Source organism: Chiloscyllium plagiosum, unplaced genomic scaffold (genome assembly GCF_037043375.1).
Source record: "Chiloscyllium plagiosum isolate Xiang-an unplaced genomic scaffold, Cpla_swu_hap1 HiC_scaffold_13, whole genome shotgun sequence".
NCBI lineage: Eukaryota > Metazoa > Chordata > Chondrichthyes > Orectolobiformes > Hemiscylliidae > Chiloscyllium > Chiloscyllium plagiosum.
Window position 1 is genome coordinate 15,092,380 of NW_028270151.1, and position 16,939 is coordinate 15,109,318.

The 16,939-nt window shown below is 43.2% G+C and overlaps 1 protein-coding gene across 1 annotated transcript in view; it reads right to left on the bottom strand.

Moving 5' to 3' along the window:
* mindy4b (MINDY family member 4B) overlaps nt 1–16,939 on the bottom strand; it is a 98,311-nt gene that overhangs the window by 44,390 nt on the left and 36,982 nt on the right. Inside the window, exons 2-4 of the mRNA XM_043702744.2 lie at nt 15,916–16,035; nt 7,653–7,680; nt 5,368–5,547 (exon numbers count right to left, since the gene is read on the bottom strand). Coding sequence (XP_043558679.2) covers nt 5,368–5,547; nt 7,653–7,680; nt 15,916–16,028 — 321 coding nt within the window. The 5' untranslated portion in view covers nt 16,029–16,035. The remainder of the gene's footprint in view (nt 1–5,367; nt 5,548–7,652; nt 7,681–15,915; nt 16,036–16,939) is intronic.

A 16,939-nucleotide genomic window follows, 5' to 3' on the forward strand; every position in this document is an offset into this window, starting at 1 on the left:
ATAGAAATAGTTGCACTGACAGCTCTGAGATATTATTTTGCTAGGTTTTCATTCTCTGATTGCACATCCACACAAAAAGGATCTTGAAATTATAATAAATGTTCCTATCTGCACTTCAGTGGGAACTGAATGCACTGCAAAGAGCCTCTGAGGCTGACTGAACATTGACTAAATCGGGGAACAGGTTGAAAATGAAGGAATGCCAAGATAGCAAGGAAATATTTGTGGGTGCCGGGTATCAGTGGTAGGGCCCTGCTTACACTGCAGATTGAGTACTTGGAAGGGTGGACAAAGAGTCCGCTAAAGTTGTTCGATTTTTGCAGATAATTTGAAAGCATGGGGATTTTCACACAGTTTTGTTCAGTCTTCCTCTGTAATGCTTCTCTGTAGGTAGCACTTATCTCCAAGTCAGAATGTTCTGGGTTCAATTCCCACTCCAGAGCTAAGGTTTAGTTGAAGTATTTACTGTGAAGAAGTTTGAAGCTGGTAAAGAGGATGGTAAAGAGAATTGAAATGACTGGCTGTAGAACCCAAGACAAGACAACCTCAGACAGGGATCTGATGACACTGATTGCAAGAATGTGTCTTTTCCAGTTCAATCACACTTTTCCAGCGCCACACTTATTGACTTTGATCTCCAGCATCTGCAGTCCTCACTATCTCCCACTTATAAAGTGTCCCTTCTCTGTCGTTTCTTTCTCCAGAAGAAATAAAATAAATTCTTTTACAAAGCAATTGCCACTGGCCACTTCCATAACCTCTCTCATAATGTACTTAATGAACCTGTCACTTTCATAACTCAGAAACATTCAAGTGAGTTTCTTTCCTCATCTTTGTCAGCTGAAAGTACAGGAAGTCCACACAGACAGTGGCCCAAGGTGGAATTGAACCCAGGTTTTGGATACTGTGAGGTAGCAGTGCAAATGTCTGAGCCACCATGCTACACTGAAGTTGCTATACATCCTGAAGGTCTGAATGAAGAGCTCTCAATGTACTGGGGGCATATCAACGCCCAGAAATTGAATTGCACCAGCTCTGTGTAAATAATTAGCAAATAGTGCAATCACGTTTATTTCATGTCGCACCCACAAGTGGGTGGCACGGTGGCACAGTGGTTAGCACTGCTGCCTCACAGCGCCAGAGACCGGGGTTCAATTCCCGCCTCAGGTGACTGTCTGTGTGGGTTTCCTCCGGGTGCTCCGGTTTCCTCCCACAATCCAAAAATATGCAGGTTAGGTGAATTGGCCGTGCTAAATTGTCCGTAGTGTTAGGTGAAGAGGTAAATATAGGGGAATGGGTCTGGGTGGGTTACGCTTCGGCGGGTCGGTGTGGACTTGTTGGGCCAAAGGCCTGTTTCCACACTGTAAGTAATCTAATCTAAATTTGCTCTCAGCCAAGCCAACCCATTCAAATCCCACATTATCACTTACGTGGCTGCTTTTCTCAAATGAAGCAGAAATCTGCGGATACTGGGAGCTCCACTGGACTTGAAATGTTAACGCTCCACAGGTGCTGCCAGATCTGCTGAGTTTCTCTGGCATCCTCTTTTCTTTGTTTGATTTACTTGTATTGTATTCTTTCACAGGATGAAGGTGTCACGAGCTAAGCTGGCTTCTACTGAATAGAAAGGCTTTGCTAGGCCATTTCAGAGATCAGTTCTGAGACAACCACATTGTTGTGGGTCTGGAGTTCCATGTGCACAGACAAGCTGATAAACGTCCCGAATAGGCCATTTGTGATTAATGGGTTTTAACAAAAAAATTGAAGATGGGTCTATAGTCACCATTACTGAAACCAGTTTATTAATTTACTGACACTAATTAATTAATTGAACTCAAATTCCACCAAGCACCATGGCAAGATTTGAGCAGTGCATCCAGGACAAAGCAGCCCGCTTGATTTGGTACCGCACCTACAAACATTCACTCCCTCCACCATCAACGTTCAGTAGCAGCAGTGTGTATTATCTATAAGAGGCCCTGCAGAAATTTGTCAAAAATCCTTAGACAGCAACTTCCAAACCTATGACCACGACCATCTAGAAGGGTAAGGGCAGCAGATACATGGGAAAACCACCACATGCAGATTCCCCCCCAAGCCACTCATCATCCCTGACTTGGAAATATATCACCGTTCCTTCACTGTTGGTGGGTCAAAATCCTGGAATTCCCTCCCTGATGACATTGTGGATCTACATATAGCACATGGACAACAGTGGTTCAAGAGGGCAGCTCACCACCCCCTTCTCAAGGGTGACTAGCGATGGGTAATAAACCCTAGCCCAGTCAGCAATGCCCACATTCCACAAATTAATTTTAAAAATTTAAAAACAAAGAAAAACACTGGTTTATTACCAGGAAGGTGTAAGTTTATGGGACGTTAGAGGAATAATGGCATCTCTGAGTACAAGTATGGAGATCACTAAACATGATATCACATGATATCAAGGCAATAAAAACAAAGCAAACCAGTCTTTTTTTTCATTCATGGAATGTGGGCATTGCTGCCTAGGCCAGTAATTATTGCCCATCCCTAATTGCCCAGTGGGCAGTTAAGAGTCAACCACATTTTCCCTGGAGCATTGGAGGCTGAGGGGTGACCTTATAAAATCATGAGGAACATGGATAGGGTAAATAGACAAGGTCCAGGACTAGACGACATAGGTTTAGGGTGAGATGGGAAAAATATTAAAAGGACCTAAGGGGCAACCTTTTCACGCAAAGGGTGGTGCGTGTATGGAATGAGCTGCCAGAGGAAGTGGTGGAGGCTGGTGCAATTACAGCATTTAAAAGGCATCTGGATGGGTATATGAATAGGAAGGTTTAGAGGGATATGGGCCAAGTGTTGGCAAATGGGACTAGATCAATTTAGGATATCTGGTTGGCATGGATGAGTTTGACCATAGAGTCTGTTTCCATGCTATTCATCTCTATGACACATTGTTACCAATCTGGAATCACATGTAGGTCAGGCCAAGTGAGGAAGACAGATTTCCTTCTGTAAACGTCATTAGTGAAACAGATGGATATTTTTCCAACAATCAACAGTGGTGTCATGATTTTCATTAGACTTTTAATTACAAACTTTGTATTGAATTCAAATTGCACCATCTGCCATGGCAGGATTTGAACCTGTATCCCTGGAACATAGCCTGAGTTTCTGGATAACTAGGCTAGCGATAATACCACCAGGCCATTGCCTCCCCACTAAAGCTTGCTTAGACCATCACTGTTGGGTACAATTCTTGCCATTTTACGCATGATCACAGAGGCAGTGCAGGGGGTGCAGAGAAGATTTACAAGAATGATGTCAGGAATAATTAACAGTGCAGATATTTTTCTTGAACAAAGAAGACTAGAGGAGATAACCTGCTGAAGGTTTTTAAACCATGAAGTGGGAGTTTGGGAGTCATTGCTCTGGAGAAGTTAGCTTGAACTACCTTATGGTACAGCTGCAGTCCATCCATTGAAGGAACACCCCAGTGCTGTTGGGAAGGTCAGGATTTTGGCCCAGCAACATTGAAGGAATGAAATATAAATTTAAAAGAGGATAGTGTGTGGCTTGCAGAAGAAATTGCAGATGGGGTGTTCCGGGGTATGGAGCTCTGTTGGCTCCATACCTCTCTATGCGGGAAGGCTGTTGTTATAGCAACTGCTGCCTAAAGGAACCTTGGTAAGTCACTACAGTGCATCATGTAGACGGTACACACTGCTGCCCCTGTGGGGAAGGAAGTAAATGCATAACGTGGTGGATGGGGTATTAATCTAGCGGGCTGCTTTATCCTGGATGGTGTCAAGCTCTTTGAGTGTTGTTGGAGCTACACCCATCCAGGGAAGTGAGGAGTATTCCATCACCACTCCTGACTTGTGCCTTGTAGATCATGAACAGGCTTTGGGGAGTCAGGAGGTGACTTACCCGCCTCAGAAGTCCCAGTGTTTGACCTGCTCTTGCAACCATGGTACATATATATGTTAGTTTAATTTCTGGTGACTAGAAACCAACAGGATGGTGATAGTAGGAGATTCAGTGTTGGTGGTGCATTGAAATCATGGGGAGATGGTCATTGTCAGGCACTGTGTGGCATGAATGCTACTTGCTGCTAATCTGCCCAAATGTGGATGTTGTCCAGGTCTTGTTGCATATGGACATGGACTACTACAAAATCTAGAAGGTCACAAATGGTACTGAATATTGTGCAATAATGTTATGAGAGAGGCAAGATTCTTGCTGAAGTAGGTCGAGATGGTTGCGTCCAGGATACTATCCTGGGCAATTTCTGCTGCAATGCCCTGGGACTGAGATGATTGATCCACAACTATTTCTCTTTGCAATCCATATAACTAAGACCACAAGACACTGAAACAGAAGTAGGCCATTTGGCCTATCCAGTCTGTTCTGCTATTCAATGAGATCATGGCTGATCTGAAAATCCTCAACTCCATTTTCCTGCCTTTTCCCCATAACCATTGATTCCCTTCCTGATTGCAAATCTACCTCTGCATTGAATATACTCAAGGATCCGGCCTCGACAGCCCTCTGCAGTAAAGAATTCCACAAGTTCACTCCACTCTGAGAGCAGAAATTCCTCCTCGTCTCTGTCTTAAATGGGAACTCTGCTCTGAGACTATGTCCTCTGGTCTGAGATTCTCACACATAAGGAAGCAAGCTTTCCACATCCACCCTGTTAAGTGCCCCTGCCTGGTGTATATTCTGTGCCCATGCCAATTTCTACAACATTACACTGCTCACATCAGCTATTGGGGCAAACCACAGAAGCATATCTTTGGGAAACCTGAATTTGGAACCCGTATCTACAAAACAGTGCCACATCTAAAACTTCTGCTAATGCTTCATGGACATTGAGTGACTTCTCTCCATTAATTCAGTTTCATGACTATTCTTCACAGATGCTCCTAGACATTGCTTGATTCTGTGAACCAATGACATAGCATGCCAAGAGCAGAAATCTCAGATTATTCTTCCCCTTCTTGCTCTCCGTGGCACTGCTCCAGATTGGATTTGTCCTCTTGCTCACTGACCCATCAGAAAAGCATGTCGGACTGTCATAACATTTTCGTTGTTTGGGCACTGTCATTAAAATGACATTTTGGCTACTTACACATGCTTTCCTTGGACGAAGATGACTGGGGAATAATTAACCAGTATCTCGCTTTGACATATTATATTTTTAAAAGGAAACATGAAGACAATGAACTCTCAACCCTCTTTTGTCTGGTCGAATCTATTGTAGGCTCCGCGCCACGAAGTGATATTTCATTGAGACCGAGATTACGTTTCATCCTTTGTTAAAATGTGATTCAGTTTCAACCACAATTGAAGAAAAGTGCTCAGGATGTATTGGCTTACCACTGCTGTCTCCAGTGTGATGGGCAGGCCGCCTAAGTTCGAAGATACAACAAACGCTTTTGGGACACAATATGGGACACTGAAGGTGGTGAAGTGACTACGAGATGTGATGCTTCTGGACTGAGGTGTTCCTGCTCCATCTTTACTCTCATCCTCAACCTTACGGCTGTCTGGATACTTCTATTTAAGAACAGAATAAATTAGTTCTAACACAGGTATCTCATCTAAGTCTTACTTGATAATGGTTTTACAGAAAGCAATTTAATGTGAGTTTCAAAGGAAATTAACAGAGGGAAAAAAATAATTGCGACAGTCAAGTTAAATTGAGTTATACTTACATTCTGGTTCCTTATAACTTCCTCCTGTAATATCTCAATGTAATTCTGTGTTGAACAACCTGCAGTTATCTTAGCTTGCAATACATCATCATGCAATTCCATAGAAAAAAAGGGTAAAAGAGAATCACGACCCAGGGATGATGGGCTTCAGTGTGATAGGTGAAATCTAGACAGATGCTCTATTCTTTGTCTCTCCCATCCCATGCTGTACCAGACGAAGACAGCAAGCATCTGAGCTCCAGCCTATCTCATCATTCACCTTAGAACTGAATTTTTAATGATAATCCATGGGGAGAGAAAAAAAAAGTGCCGGATATCACAAGACATTGGCAATCAAAAATACTTTGCTTTCCAAAATCTGCAAGGAATCCATCGATTATTTTATCACTGAGACCAAATGATCGGTGTGTCTCACAAATGACGAGATTTGCTTCGAGACTGCTTTACTAACTTCCATTTTTCAAACAAATTGAATTGTTAAAATGAAAAATCATTGCTTTTCTTTGTGCCCTCGCACTTAACTCAAACAGCTCAGTTCACAATCCTTGCTGCCACTCTGAGTACAGTACTAGTGCACTGTCTGAAGAGCCATTTTCAGGTGAGGTCCCTCTCAGCTGGTCATAAAACATTCCCTGGCATAACTTCACAGAAGAACAGGGAAATTCTCCCTGGTGTCTCCACCAATATTGATTTTTCAATTAACATAGCTATCGAAAACAGATACTTGGTTGACCATCGTGCCTGTTGGATATGCTGTGGACCAAGTCATTACAACTTGTGATAGATTACAACAGTGAAGTAACTTTCAAGAGCACTTTACTGCCTGTTATGATCGGAGATGCAGGCGTTGGACTGGGGTGTAGAAAGTTAAAAATCACACAATGCCAGGTTATAGTCCAACAGGTTTATTTGGAAGCACAAGCTTTTGGAGTGCTGCTCCTTCATCAGGAGGCAGAGCTCTGAAAGCTAGTGCATTCAAATAAACCTGTTTGACTATAACCTGGTCTTCTGTGAATTTTAACTTACTGCCTGTTGTCATTCCCATTGGATACAGAGAACAGGCAAGTGTCAAAATGCACATTAAAAAGAATTCAAATATTTGCAATGATGAAATGATTGGTCGCTTTGTTGTGGGGGTGATATAACACTTGGTTTAGATTACTTACAGTGTGGAAACAGGCCCTTCGGCCCAACAAGTCCACACCACCCCGCCGAAGCGCAACCCACCCATACCTTTACATTTACCCCTTACCTAACACTACGGGCAATTTAGCATGGCCAATTAACCTGACCTGCACATTTTTGGACTGTGGGAGGAAACCGGAGCACCCGGAGGAAACCCACGCAGACACGGGGAGAATGTGCAAACTCCACACAGTCAGTCGCCTGAGGCGGGAATTGAACCCAGGTCTCTGGCGCTGTGAGGCAGCAGTGCTAACCACTGTGCCACCGTGCCACCTAGGTTGTTGTATTACAGGGACGTTGTTCCCTCACTAAGGAGGGGACTGAAGAAGGTTATGAGGAGTTAGCCAGGAATGGAGTATTTCAGCTATGAGGATAGGTTGGATTGATACAATTATTTCTGAGGAGGCTGAGGTGACTGTATAAAATGAGGATGGATCTAGAAGAAGTGATAGGTATAGTCTGTTTCCTCATCAGAAAGGTAAATAAACAAGGAAAAGAGATTTATAATAATTGGCAGGAGAAATAGAGGAGATGCTTTTTCAACTCAGAGTGTGCTGGGGATCTGGAACTCTCTGCCGAAAGTTTTTAAAAAGTACTTAGAGGTGCACTTGAAGTGCCCTAATCTTCAGCGCAAGGGAGCAAGGACCAGACAGTGGGACTGGGATGGATAGCTCTTTATCAGACAGCATGGATGTAATGAAGGGAATCCTTTGCCTTTTATCAATTTTCTAAGTTTCAATTGAGATGTCTTCAAACACTCACCTTTACCACAGTGTCTTTGAACTGTAATCTGCAAATCAAAACAAATATTAAAATTCAGAATCAAAAACCACAACCTTCCTTCAAAGATTTTTTCAATGCCTTGTTGATGCATGATTGGCTACAGGAAGGAGAGAGCAAAACGATTTTAAATTCAGGGACAAAACCGTATACAGGTACTCCAGATTTATCCTCACTATTACCCTGTACAACACTTGCCTATTTTAAACTCTGACCCCCTAGCAATAAAGGTCAAAATTTCATTTGCCTTCTTAATTACTTGCTGCAACAGTTGTTAAAATTAACTTAAATTTTTATATCTTTAAATCTTAAAAATCTTTAAATGCAGCAAGTGTTTATTATTTACAGTGCTGTTGGGTGAATGGGCAAATACTGGGAGTCAGGCGACAGGAACTTTCTGCTTTTCATAGAATCATACAGGACAAAAGTGACCTTTCGGTCCATTGAGTCCATACTGTCAAAAGCATTCCACTTTCTACACAAGTCCCACTTGCCCACACAAGGCCCATAGCCTTGAAAGCTATGACGTTTTGAGAGTTTGTGAGGTCTCCTGTCTCAATTAGACTCTCCAGGCAGTGTATTCCAGACCCCCACCAACATCTGTGTGAAAAGATCTTTCCTCAAATTCCCCCCCAAACCTCCTGTCTTTCACTTTAAAATGATGTCCCCTTGTTGTTGATCCTTTGACAGCTACTTTCCAATCACCTTGTCCATGCCCCTCACCAACTTATACACCTCTCTCAGGTCCATCCTCAAACTTCTCTGCTTCAAAGAAAAAGGCCTGAGCTTATCCGGCCTCAGCTGAATTGTTCCATCCCAGGCAGCATCCTGGTGAACCTCCGAGTGCACAAGCTTTATTGTAAGTAGGGCCATGAACCTTTAACCTCCCACACATTTGACAGTCAGCACTTGTAACAATACCACACTTCCCATTGCAGCACTGAAAACACCAAGTTACTCAACATGGGACCAGCCAGATGGATTCACCTGAACAGGTCAGTGTCTGAGTTCCTTCGGGGATGCTTTTCTTATGTGGCTAGGAGGGCCTTAAACTAACAATTCAAATCAATTTGAACCATCTGGGGGTGGAGGGGGGTGGCGTGGGTGGAGGGTAAATAATTTCAATGGGGCAAGAGTGGATCTGGGCAAGATAGTTAGGGCAGGAAAAACTTCAATGGTCACATAGAGTCATCAAGATATACAGCACGGAAATAGCACCTTCAGTCCCAACTTGTCCACGCTGACCAGATATCCTAACCTAATCTAGTCCCATTTGCCAGCACTTTTTCCATATCCCTCTAAACCCTTCCTATTCATATACCTACCCTGAGATAAAGACCTTGGCTATTCACCCTATCCATGCCCCTCACGATTTTATAAACTTCTATAAGGTCACCCCTCAGCCTCTTATGCTCCAGGGAAAATAACCCCAGCCTGTTCTAAAAGGAAGGTAAAGGATGTGTTGAATACCCAAAAGGAGATTTACACTTGGAGGCAAGGGCATACCTGAGATGTGAAATGAATAGTTTGCATTTGTGTTGACCAAAGAGAAAGTTGTTATCCAGCCTATGGTGATAGGACAGGGAACTCAGTTACCGGAAGAGGAGATCAAAATTGATAGGGCAGAGTTTTTGGATGGAATACTGGTACTTAATGATAGAATAGTGAAGAAGGTGTTTGGTATGCTTTCCTTTATTGGTCAGAGTATTGAATACAGGAATTGGGAGGTCATGCTGTGGATGTACTGGATATTGGTTAGGCCACTGTTGGAATATTGTGTGCAATTCTGCTCTCCCTCCTATCGGAAGGATGTTGTGAAACTTGAAAGGGTTCAGAAAAGATTTACAAGGCTCTTGCCAAGATTGAGGGTTTGAGCTACAGGGAGAGGTTGAATAGGCTAGGGCTGTTTTCCCTGGAGTGTAGGAGGCTGAGGTTTGACCTTATGGAGGTTTATAAAGTCATGAGGAGCATGGATAAAGTAAATAGACAAAGTATTTTCCTTGATTGTGGGAGTTCAGAACTAGAGGGCATAGGTTTAGGATGAGAGGAGAAAAATTTAAAAGGGACCTAAGGGGCAACCTTTTAACACAGAGGGCAGTGCGTGTATGGAATGAGCTGCCAGAGGAAGTAGTGGAGGCTGGTACAGTTACAACATTTAATAGGCATATGGATCGGTATATGAATAGGAAGGGTTAAGAGGGATATGGGACAAGTGCTGGCAAATGGGATTAGATTAGGTTAGGATAGCTGGTCAATATGGGCAAGTTGGACCAAAGGATCTGTTTCCGTGCTGTACATCTCTATAACTCTATGACAAAGGCAAGGCACTGGAATTGGATGGAATGCATGCAGGGATTCTGAAGCAAGTGAGAGTGGAAATTGCAGGCCTCGGGCCCCGATTCTTTCAGCTTTCCCAATACTCAGGGGAGGTTTTGGAAAACTGGAGATTTGCAAACATTATGACCTTGTTCAAGAAAGATTTTAAGGATAAGTCCACCAATAACAGAGCAATCAGTTTAATTTCAGTAGTGGGGAAATTTCGAGTGAGAATTATTGAGGTAAGCATTAGTGGTCATATGGAAAAAGGGGGGATGATTAGGAAGAGTCAACATGGATTTATAAAGGGGATCGTATTTACCTAACTTGTGCCCTTCTTGAAGATGTGCTCAATGAGGGTAATGCCATTGATGTCGTGTATTTGGACTTCCAGAGGGCAGTAGATTTGATTGAGGTATAAAAAATGCTAAAGGGGATTGACAAAATAGAGATGAAAAGATGCTTCCTCGATCTAGGATGAGAGGTTGTAGTTTGAGGATAAAGGATAACATATTTAAAACAAAGATGAGGAAAAATTACTTCCCTCAAAGTGCCTGGAATTTGTTTAATTCATTACCTCAGAGTTTGTGGATGCTGGAACAATGAGTAAATTTAAAGAGGAGGTAAATAGATTTTAAATTAGTAATGGGTTAAAACGTTATGGAGAGTGGGCAAGAAAGTGAAGTTGAGGTCGCGGTGAGATCAACCATGATCATATCAAATGGTGGAGCAGGTTTGAGTGGCTGAATTGCCTAGTCCTATTCCAGCTCCTATTTCTTATGTTTTTATGTATCTGATACAGTGTCACACAACAGACTTGTGAAGAAATTTATGGATTATGGAACAAAAGGGTCAGTAGCAACGTAGATATAAAATTGGCTGAATGATATGAAACAGAGAATAATGCTCAATGAACATTTGGGGTGGCACAATGGCTCAGTGGTTAGCACTGCTGCTTCACAGCGTCAGCGACCCGGGTTTGATTCCCGCCTTGGGTGACTGCCTGTGTGGCGTTTGCACATTCTCCCTGTGCCTGTGTGGGTTTCCTCTGGGTGCTCCAGTTTCCTCCCACAGTCTAAAGATGTGCAGGTTAGGTGAATTGGCCATGCTAAATTGGCCATTGTGTTCAGGGATGTGTAGGTTAGGTGCATTGGTCAGGGGTAAACATAGGATAATAGTGTAGGGGTGTGGGTGGGTCACTCTTTGGAGGGTTGGTGTGGGCTTGTTGGGCTGAAGGGCCTGTTTCCACATTGTAGGGACTCTATGATATTATTTGGGCAAGAATATGGTTTGTACAGGAGTTCCCCATAGGCCTGTATTGGGACCCTTGCTTTTTGTGATTTATTAACGATTTGGATCTTTGTGAGCAGAGGACAACTTCAAAGTTTGAAGATGATACTAAACATGAAAGAATTGCAAAGGAAGTTTGAGGAGAACTCCAGACAGACATTGATATGTTGGCGGAGTAAGCAGATTGGTGGCAAATAAAGTGAAATGCAGGGAAATCAGAAGTGACGCAATGGTATAAAATTCGAAAGGAGCAGAGGGACCTGTTATGTATGCGCACAGATCATTGAAAGTGGCAGGACAGATAGAGAAAACAATAAGTAAAGAATACAATATCCTCAGCCATATTCTCCTGCGTACAATATCCCTAGCCATATACTCCCCAGCATGGAGTACATGAATAAGGAGATGATGTTGCTCTTGTATCAGACTTGTTAAGTCTCAGCTGGAGTATTGTGCTCAGTTCTGGGTGCCACATTATAGGGAAGATGTGAACGTATTGGAGAAAATTGCAGAAGCAGTTTACAAGAATGATTCCGGGAATGAGGGACTTCAGTTGTGAGGCCAGATTGAAGACGTTAGGATTGAAGAAGACACCAAGAGGACCTCTGATAGAGGTTTTCAAAATCACACGCAGGCTCGATAGAGAGATTGGGAGAATCTGTTCCTACTCGTAAAAGAAACAAGAGCAAGAGGGGCAGAGAATTAAAGTGAACTGCAAAAGAAGCCAGGGTCAAGCGAGGAAAAACATTTTCACACTGCGAGTAGTTAGAGTATGTAATACACAGCTGAAAATGTGTTGCTGGAAAAGCGCAGCAGGTCAGGCAGCATCCAAGGAGCAGGAGAATCGATGTTTCAGGCATGAGATTCTTCAGAAATCTTTGGGCTCATGCCCGAAACGTCGATTCTCCTGCTCCTTGAATGCTGCCTGACCTGCTGCGCTTTTCCAGCAACACATTTTCAGCTCTGATCTCCAGCATCTGCAGTCCTCACTTTCTCCTATGTAATACACAGCCTGGAAATGTGCGGGAGACAGCTTCCATCGAAGCATTCAAGAGGTCATTGAACAATTATTTAAATGGAACTGGTGTGCAAGGATATAGGGAAAAGGCAGGAGGTTGGCACTGAGTAATGAAGCTTGTTTAAAGAGCCAGTGCAGGCACATTGGGCCAAATAGAACATAGAACAGTACAGGCCCTTCGGCCCTCAATGTTGTGCTGGCCTTTAATCCTACTCTAAGGTCAGACTAACCTACATAGCCTTCATTGTACTATCATCCATGTGCATAGCCAAGAGTCGTTTAAATGTTCCTAATGTCTCTGACTCTACGACCACCGCTGGCAGTGCATTCCAAGCACCCACCACTCTTTGTGGAAAGAACCGACCTCTGACATCTCCCCTAAACCTTCCTCCAATCACCTTAAAATTATGCCCCCTCGTGATAGCCATTTCAGTCATGGGAAAAAGCCTCGGGCTATCCAAATGGCCTCCTTCTGTGCCGTGATTCTGTGGAAGAAGTGTTGAGGCTTGGGTGCATCAGCCATTATCCAATTGAATGTGGGTCAGGTCTGAGGGGCCAAATGACCCACTTCTGTTTCTTCTTTTCTTAAATTCAACAAGGGCTTGAGTGCACAGCCTTCTACCTCAGCGCAATGAACTGAATCAAGTTAAACTTGTGATTACCCTGTGATGCTGTAAACATTGTACGAACTCTCCATGATTATAAAAAGCTTCTCTTATTCATGAACAGGATGTGGATGTCATCGGCGGGTCAAACATTTATTGCCCATCGCTAACTGCCCTTGAGAAATTGATGGTCAGTGAATGTCTCAAACGTCTTGTTTGGCCATTTCAGAGAGTTGTTAAGAGTCAACCATGTTGTTGTGGATCTGGAGTCATATGGCAACCATTTTATCATTCTCTAAGATCTGACTAACAAACATAGTTAGTCTAGAAGAAATCCCAAAATCCCTCCCCTGACTTACGTGATCCAGATGGGTTTTTATGTTAACCCCATGATTGATAGTAGCCTTTTAATCCAGATTTATTTAACTGACTAAATTTAAATTCCCTGGTTCTCTCAGATCATTTATCCAGATCACTGGACTCCAGTCATGTCTCTCTCTGTTACTTGACTCAGAAGTAATTGTAAGTATGTAAGTTATCAGCCAAGAGACTCTGTTGTGCTAATGCACTCACCTGCGGATACGGTCATGGTGATTGACGCAACATTACAATGGAAGGTGTTGTAAATAGAATATTTAAATGGATACAGGTATGAAGGCAAGCTATTTTAAAATGTGGTGCAATGGCAGCAATGTTCATCCTCTAAAACACCCAGACTGATGAAATATATTAACAAATTGAGCATGGACTCTTACTGTTACATCTCTGACCTAAATACTGAGTGGGAACATAATTTAGGGGGAGTGGAGGAAGGGGAGGACTTTTGAGAGTGAGGAGGCAGTGAGTGGTGAGAGGAGTGGGTCAGGAACGGAGAAAGTTGTGAGACAATTTAATGTCTTTTGAGAGCATTTAAACCCCATTGTTTTCATGACTACAGAGGCTAGGCTTCAAGACTGAGTCATTTCCGCCATGAACACAGTTTGAGATTGTGGAAACAGGCCCTTCGGCCCAACCAGTCCACACCGACCCTCTGAAGAGTAACCCACCCAGACCCATTTCCCTCTGACTAATGCACCGAACACCATGGACAAGTTAGAATGGCCAGTTCACCAGAACTGCACATCTTTGGACTATGGGAGGAAACCGGAGCACCGGGAGACCCACGCAGACATGGGGAGAACGTGCAAACTCCACACAGTCGCCCGAGGCTGGAATTGAACCTGAGACCCTGGTACTATGAGGCAGGAGTGCTAACCACTGAGCCACCACGTCACCCTTAAAAAATGACATTGAGTGGGTAGCAGAGGATGGAGCCAACTCCTGGTTGTTCACTCAGTCAGAGCCCAATGGCAGCCACGGCTGCTCGAAATTTCAACACTTGACCCCACTTGACATCATGATCCCCACGTTGGGATGCCCTGCCTTAAACCCCTGAGGACTACAATGGTTCAAGAAGGCAGCTCACCACCACCTTTGCCATGGGCAACTAGGGATGGGCAATAAATGCCGGCCCAGCCAGCGACACATACATCCCACTAATGAGTAAAAGAATCAAGTATTATTTAGTGAAGGAATTTTATTACATTCCATTGTCACTGAGGACATAACTTCAGTTGACTGACATGGATGATATCTTCACCAGAAAGCAGAGCTGCGGTATTTTTTTAACATCACAAACCATTTCCCAGAGCTGCAATCTACATCAGACATGATGGGAGATGACCAGAGACTTGCTGGGATGACTAATCCTGAGCAGACTTTTAAAGGTGGGGGAGAAGTCGTGTGGCAGAGCACTTTGGGAACATCAGGGAGTGGGATTGAGATCAGTCAGAGTCAAGGAGTTGGTTGATAAACAGAGCTGGAGGAGGTTGCAGAGATCATCCGGGCAATTGAGGGACCTGGATGAAGATTTTGAATATATTGTTTGGAAGTTGATGTCAATACATTGGTGGTACCTAGCCCACGCAACACCACGTTATAGTGGAAAAGGTTTATTTGAAATCACAAACTTTCAGAGCACTGCTTCTTCATCGGGTGAAGCCGTGATAAGGATATGATCTATCAAAAGTAATCACTTGGTAGTACAGATAAAGATTGCAAAAAGGACACAAGAAGTTGAAACTTGATTATCAAGATCATCCCTTGCATCGCAGTCTTAAGGAATGGAAGGTGAAAAATTTTGACTTCACATCTCCTTTTAGCAATGTTTAACTCATGGAGAAAGTGAGGACTGCAGATGCTGGAGATCAGAGTCAAAAAGTGTGGTGCCAAAAAAGCACAGTGGGTCAGGCAGCGTCCGAGGAGAGTCAACGTTTTGAGCATTAGCCCTTCATCAGTAATATGTGTGGGGGTCCCAAGGGGGCTGAGAGATAAATGTGAGGAGATAGGGCTGGGGGATATGCACCTAGTATCTTTATCCAGCCCCACCTCCTCCCATTTATCTCTCAGCCCTCCACACACATTCCTGATGAAGGGCTTAAGTTCAAAACATGCTCAATGAGTCCTTGGATGCTGCCTGACCTGCTGTGCTTTTCCAGCACCACACTTTTCAACTTTAACTAATGGAAGTTTGGATAAAAGATTCTCTCTGGAAGGCGGCGTCTGAGGAAGAGGAGAAGCAAGGAATTAATTTTTAATGTGCAAAGTTTGGGGTTCAGGGACACGCCAAGGTGAATACTGTTCAACTTGAGAAAAGAATGATGAAGGGAGGAGAATTGAAATGACGGGTTATGGCAGCAGCCAAATGAAATGTACAATTGGAGGAAGGTTTTCCTCATCTACGACCTGATGTTCAGATAGGCCAGAGATGATTGCACACTTGAAGGAGTTGGTGAAGAGTTTGGGTTGTGTGTTAATTTCATACAAGTGGAAATTGACCCCTAGTTTGAGTGATGTCACTGGGATGCAACATGCAAACATGGGAAAAGGCATGTGGATATCTCACAGCTGCAAGCTATTTTCCAAATAAAAACTGGAGATAATTGGTTGTGAAAGAGAAAATGAAAGGTTTCTTTACCCTTGTTGACTGAAGATTTCTCTCCATTTGCCCAGGTCACTGATCTTGTTGGTGATCGCATCCAAATCATGTTCACTGAAGTGATGGTTCCGATCACCCAGTTCCTTATCCATCTGCAAACTGGACACACAGCTTTAAGTAAGAGAGATCCACACTCCTGCAGCTCCCAGGATCTGTCCTGATGTCAGTCAGACTGACGGTTTATTTAAACCTAGTGACACGATCATTGATCTGGTTGAACTGCAAACCTTAGGCTGACATTGAGCTAGCCCTTGGATCCCAGTCACACTATCATATTACTCTCAATAATTCACCACATGTCAGATCACTGCTCCTCTTCCCTGCCATCACCAAATGAATAGTCAAAAGAAAGCCAGAGATTTTTCATTCACAAACATGCATTTGATCTGATGCAGCTTAATAATTCATTGTGTTTGAGCAATGAGTCCTGTAAAAGAACGTTGCAATTACATGGTCATTGTGTTTCCATAAGAAAGCATCTGGTTGAAGAGTTTTTGGAAAATTCTGCAGTGATGTCAGGGAGGGGAGGAAGAGGGACTATTGAGGTTGGGGGCAGAAAAGGAAGGGAAATGAACAGAAAATTGGTTGCAAAAAGCAATTACTCTGAAAGTACAGCAAAATGCTTTACTGGTTTGTCAAGAGTGCCGGTGATAAAGGGCTGGTTAAAACAAAGTTTGCTGTTAAATACTAAATAAAAAACCGAAAGAACAGCAGGTGGTGTAAATCAGAAACAAAACAGAAATTGCTGGAAAAGCTCAGCAGGTCTGGTAGCATCTGTGGAGAGAAATCAGAGTTAATATTTCATGTTGAGTGACCCTTCCTCAGAACAGACCCTTCCTCTGAGGAAGGGTTACTCAATCCGAAATATTAACTCTGATTCCTCTCCATAAATGCTGCCAAACCTACTGAGCTTTTCCAGCAATTTCTACTTTTGTTTCAAAGTTTGGATTGGATAAAAGAGGAACAAAAGGGAATCTTTTTTCTCTGAAGCATAATTGAAAAC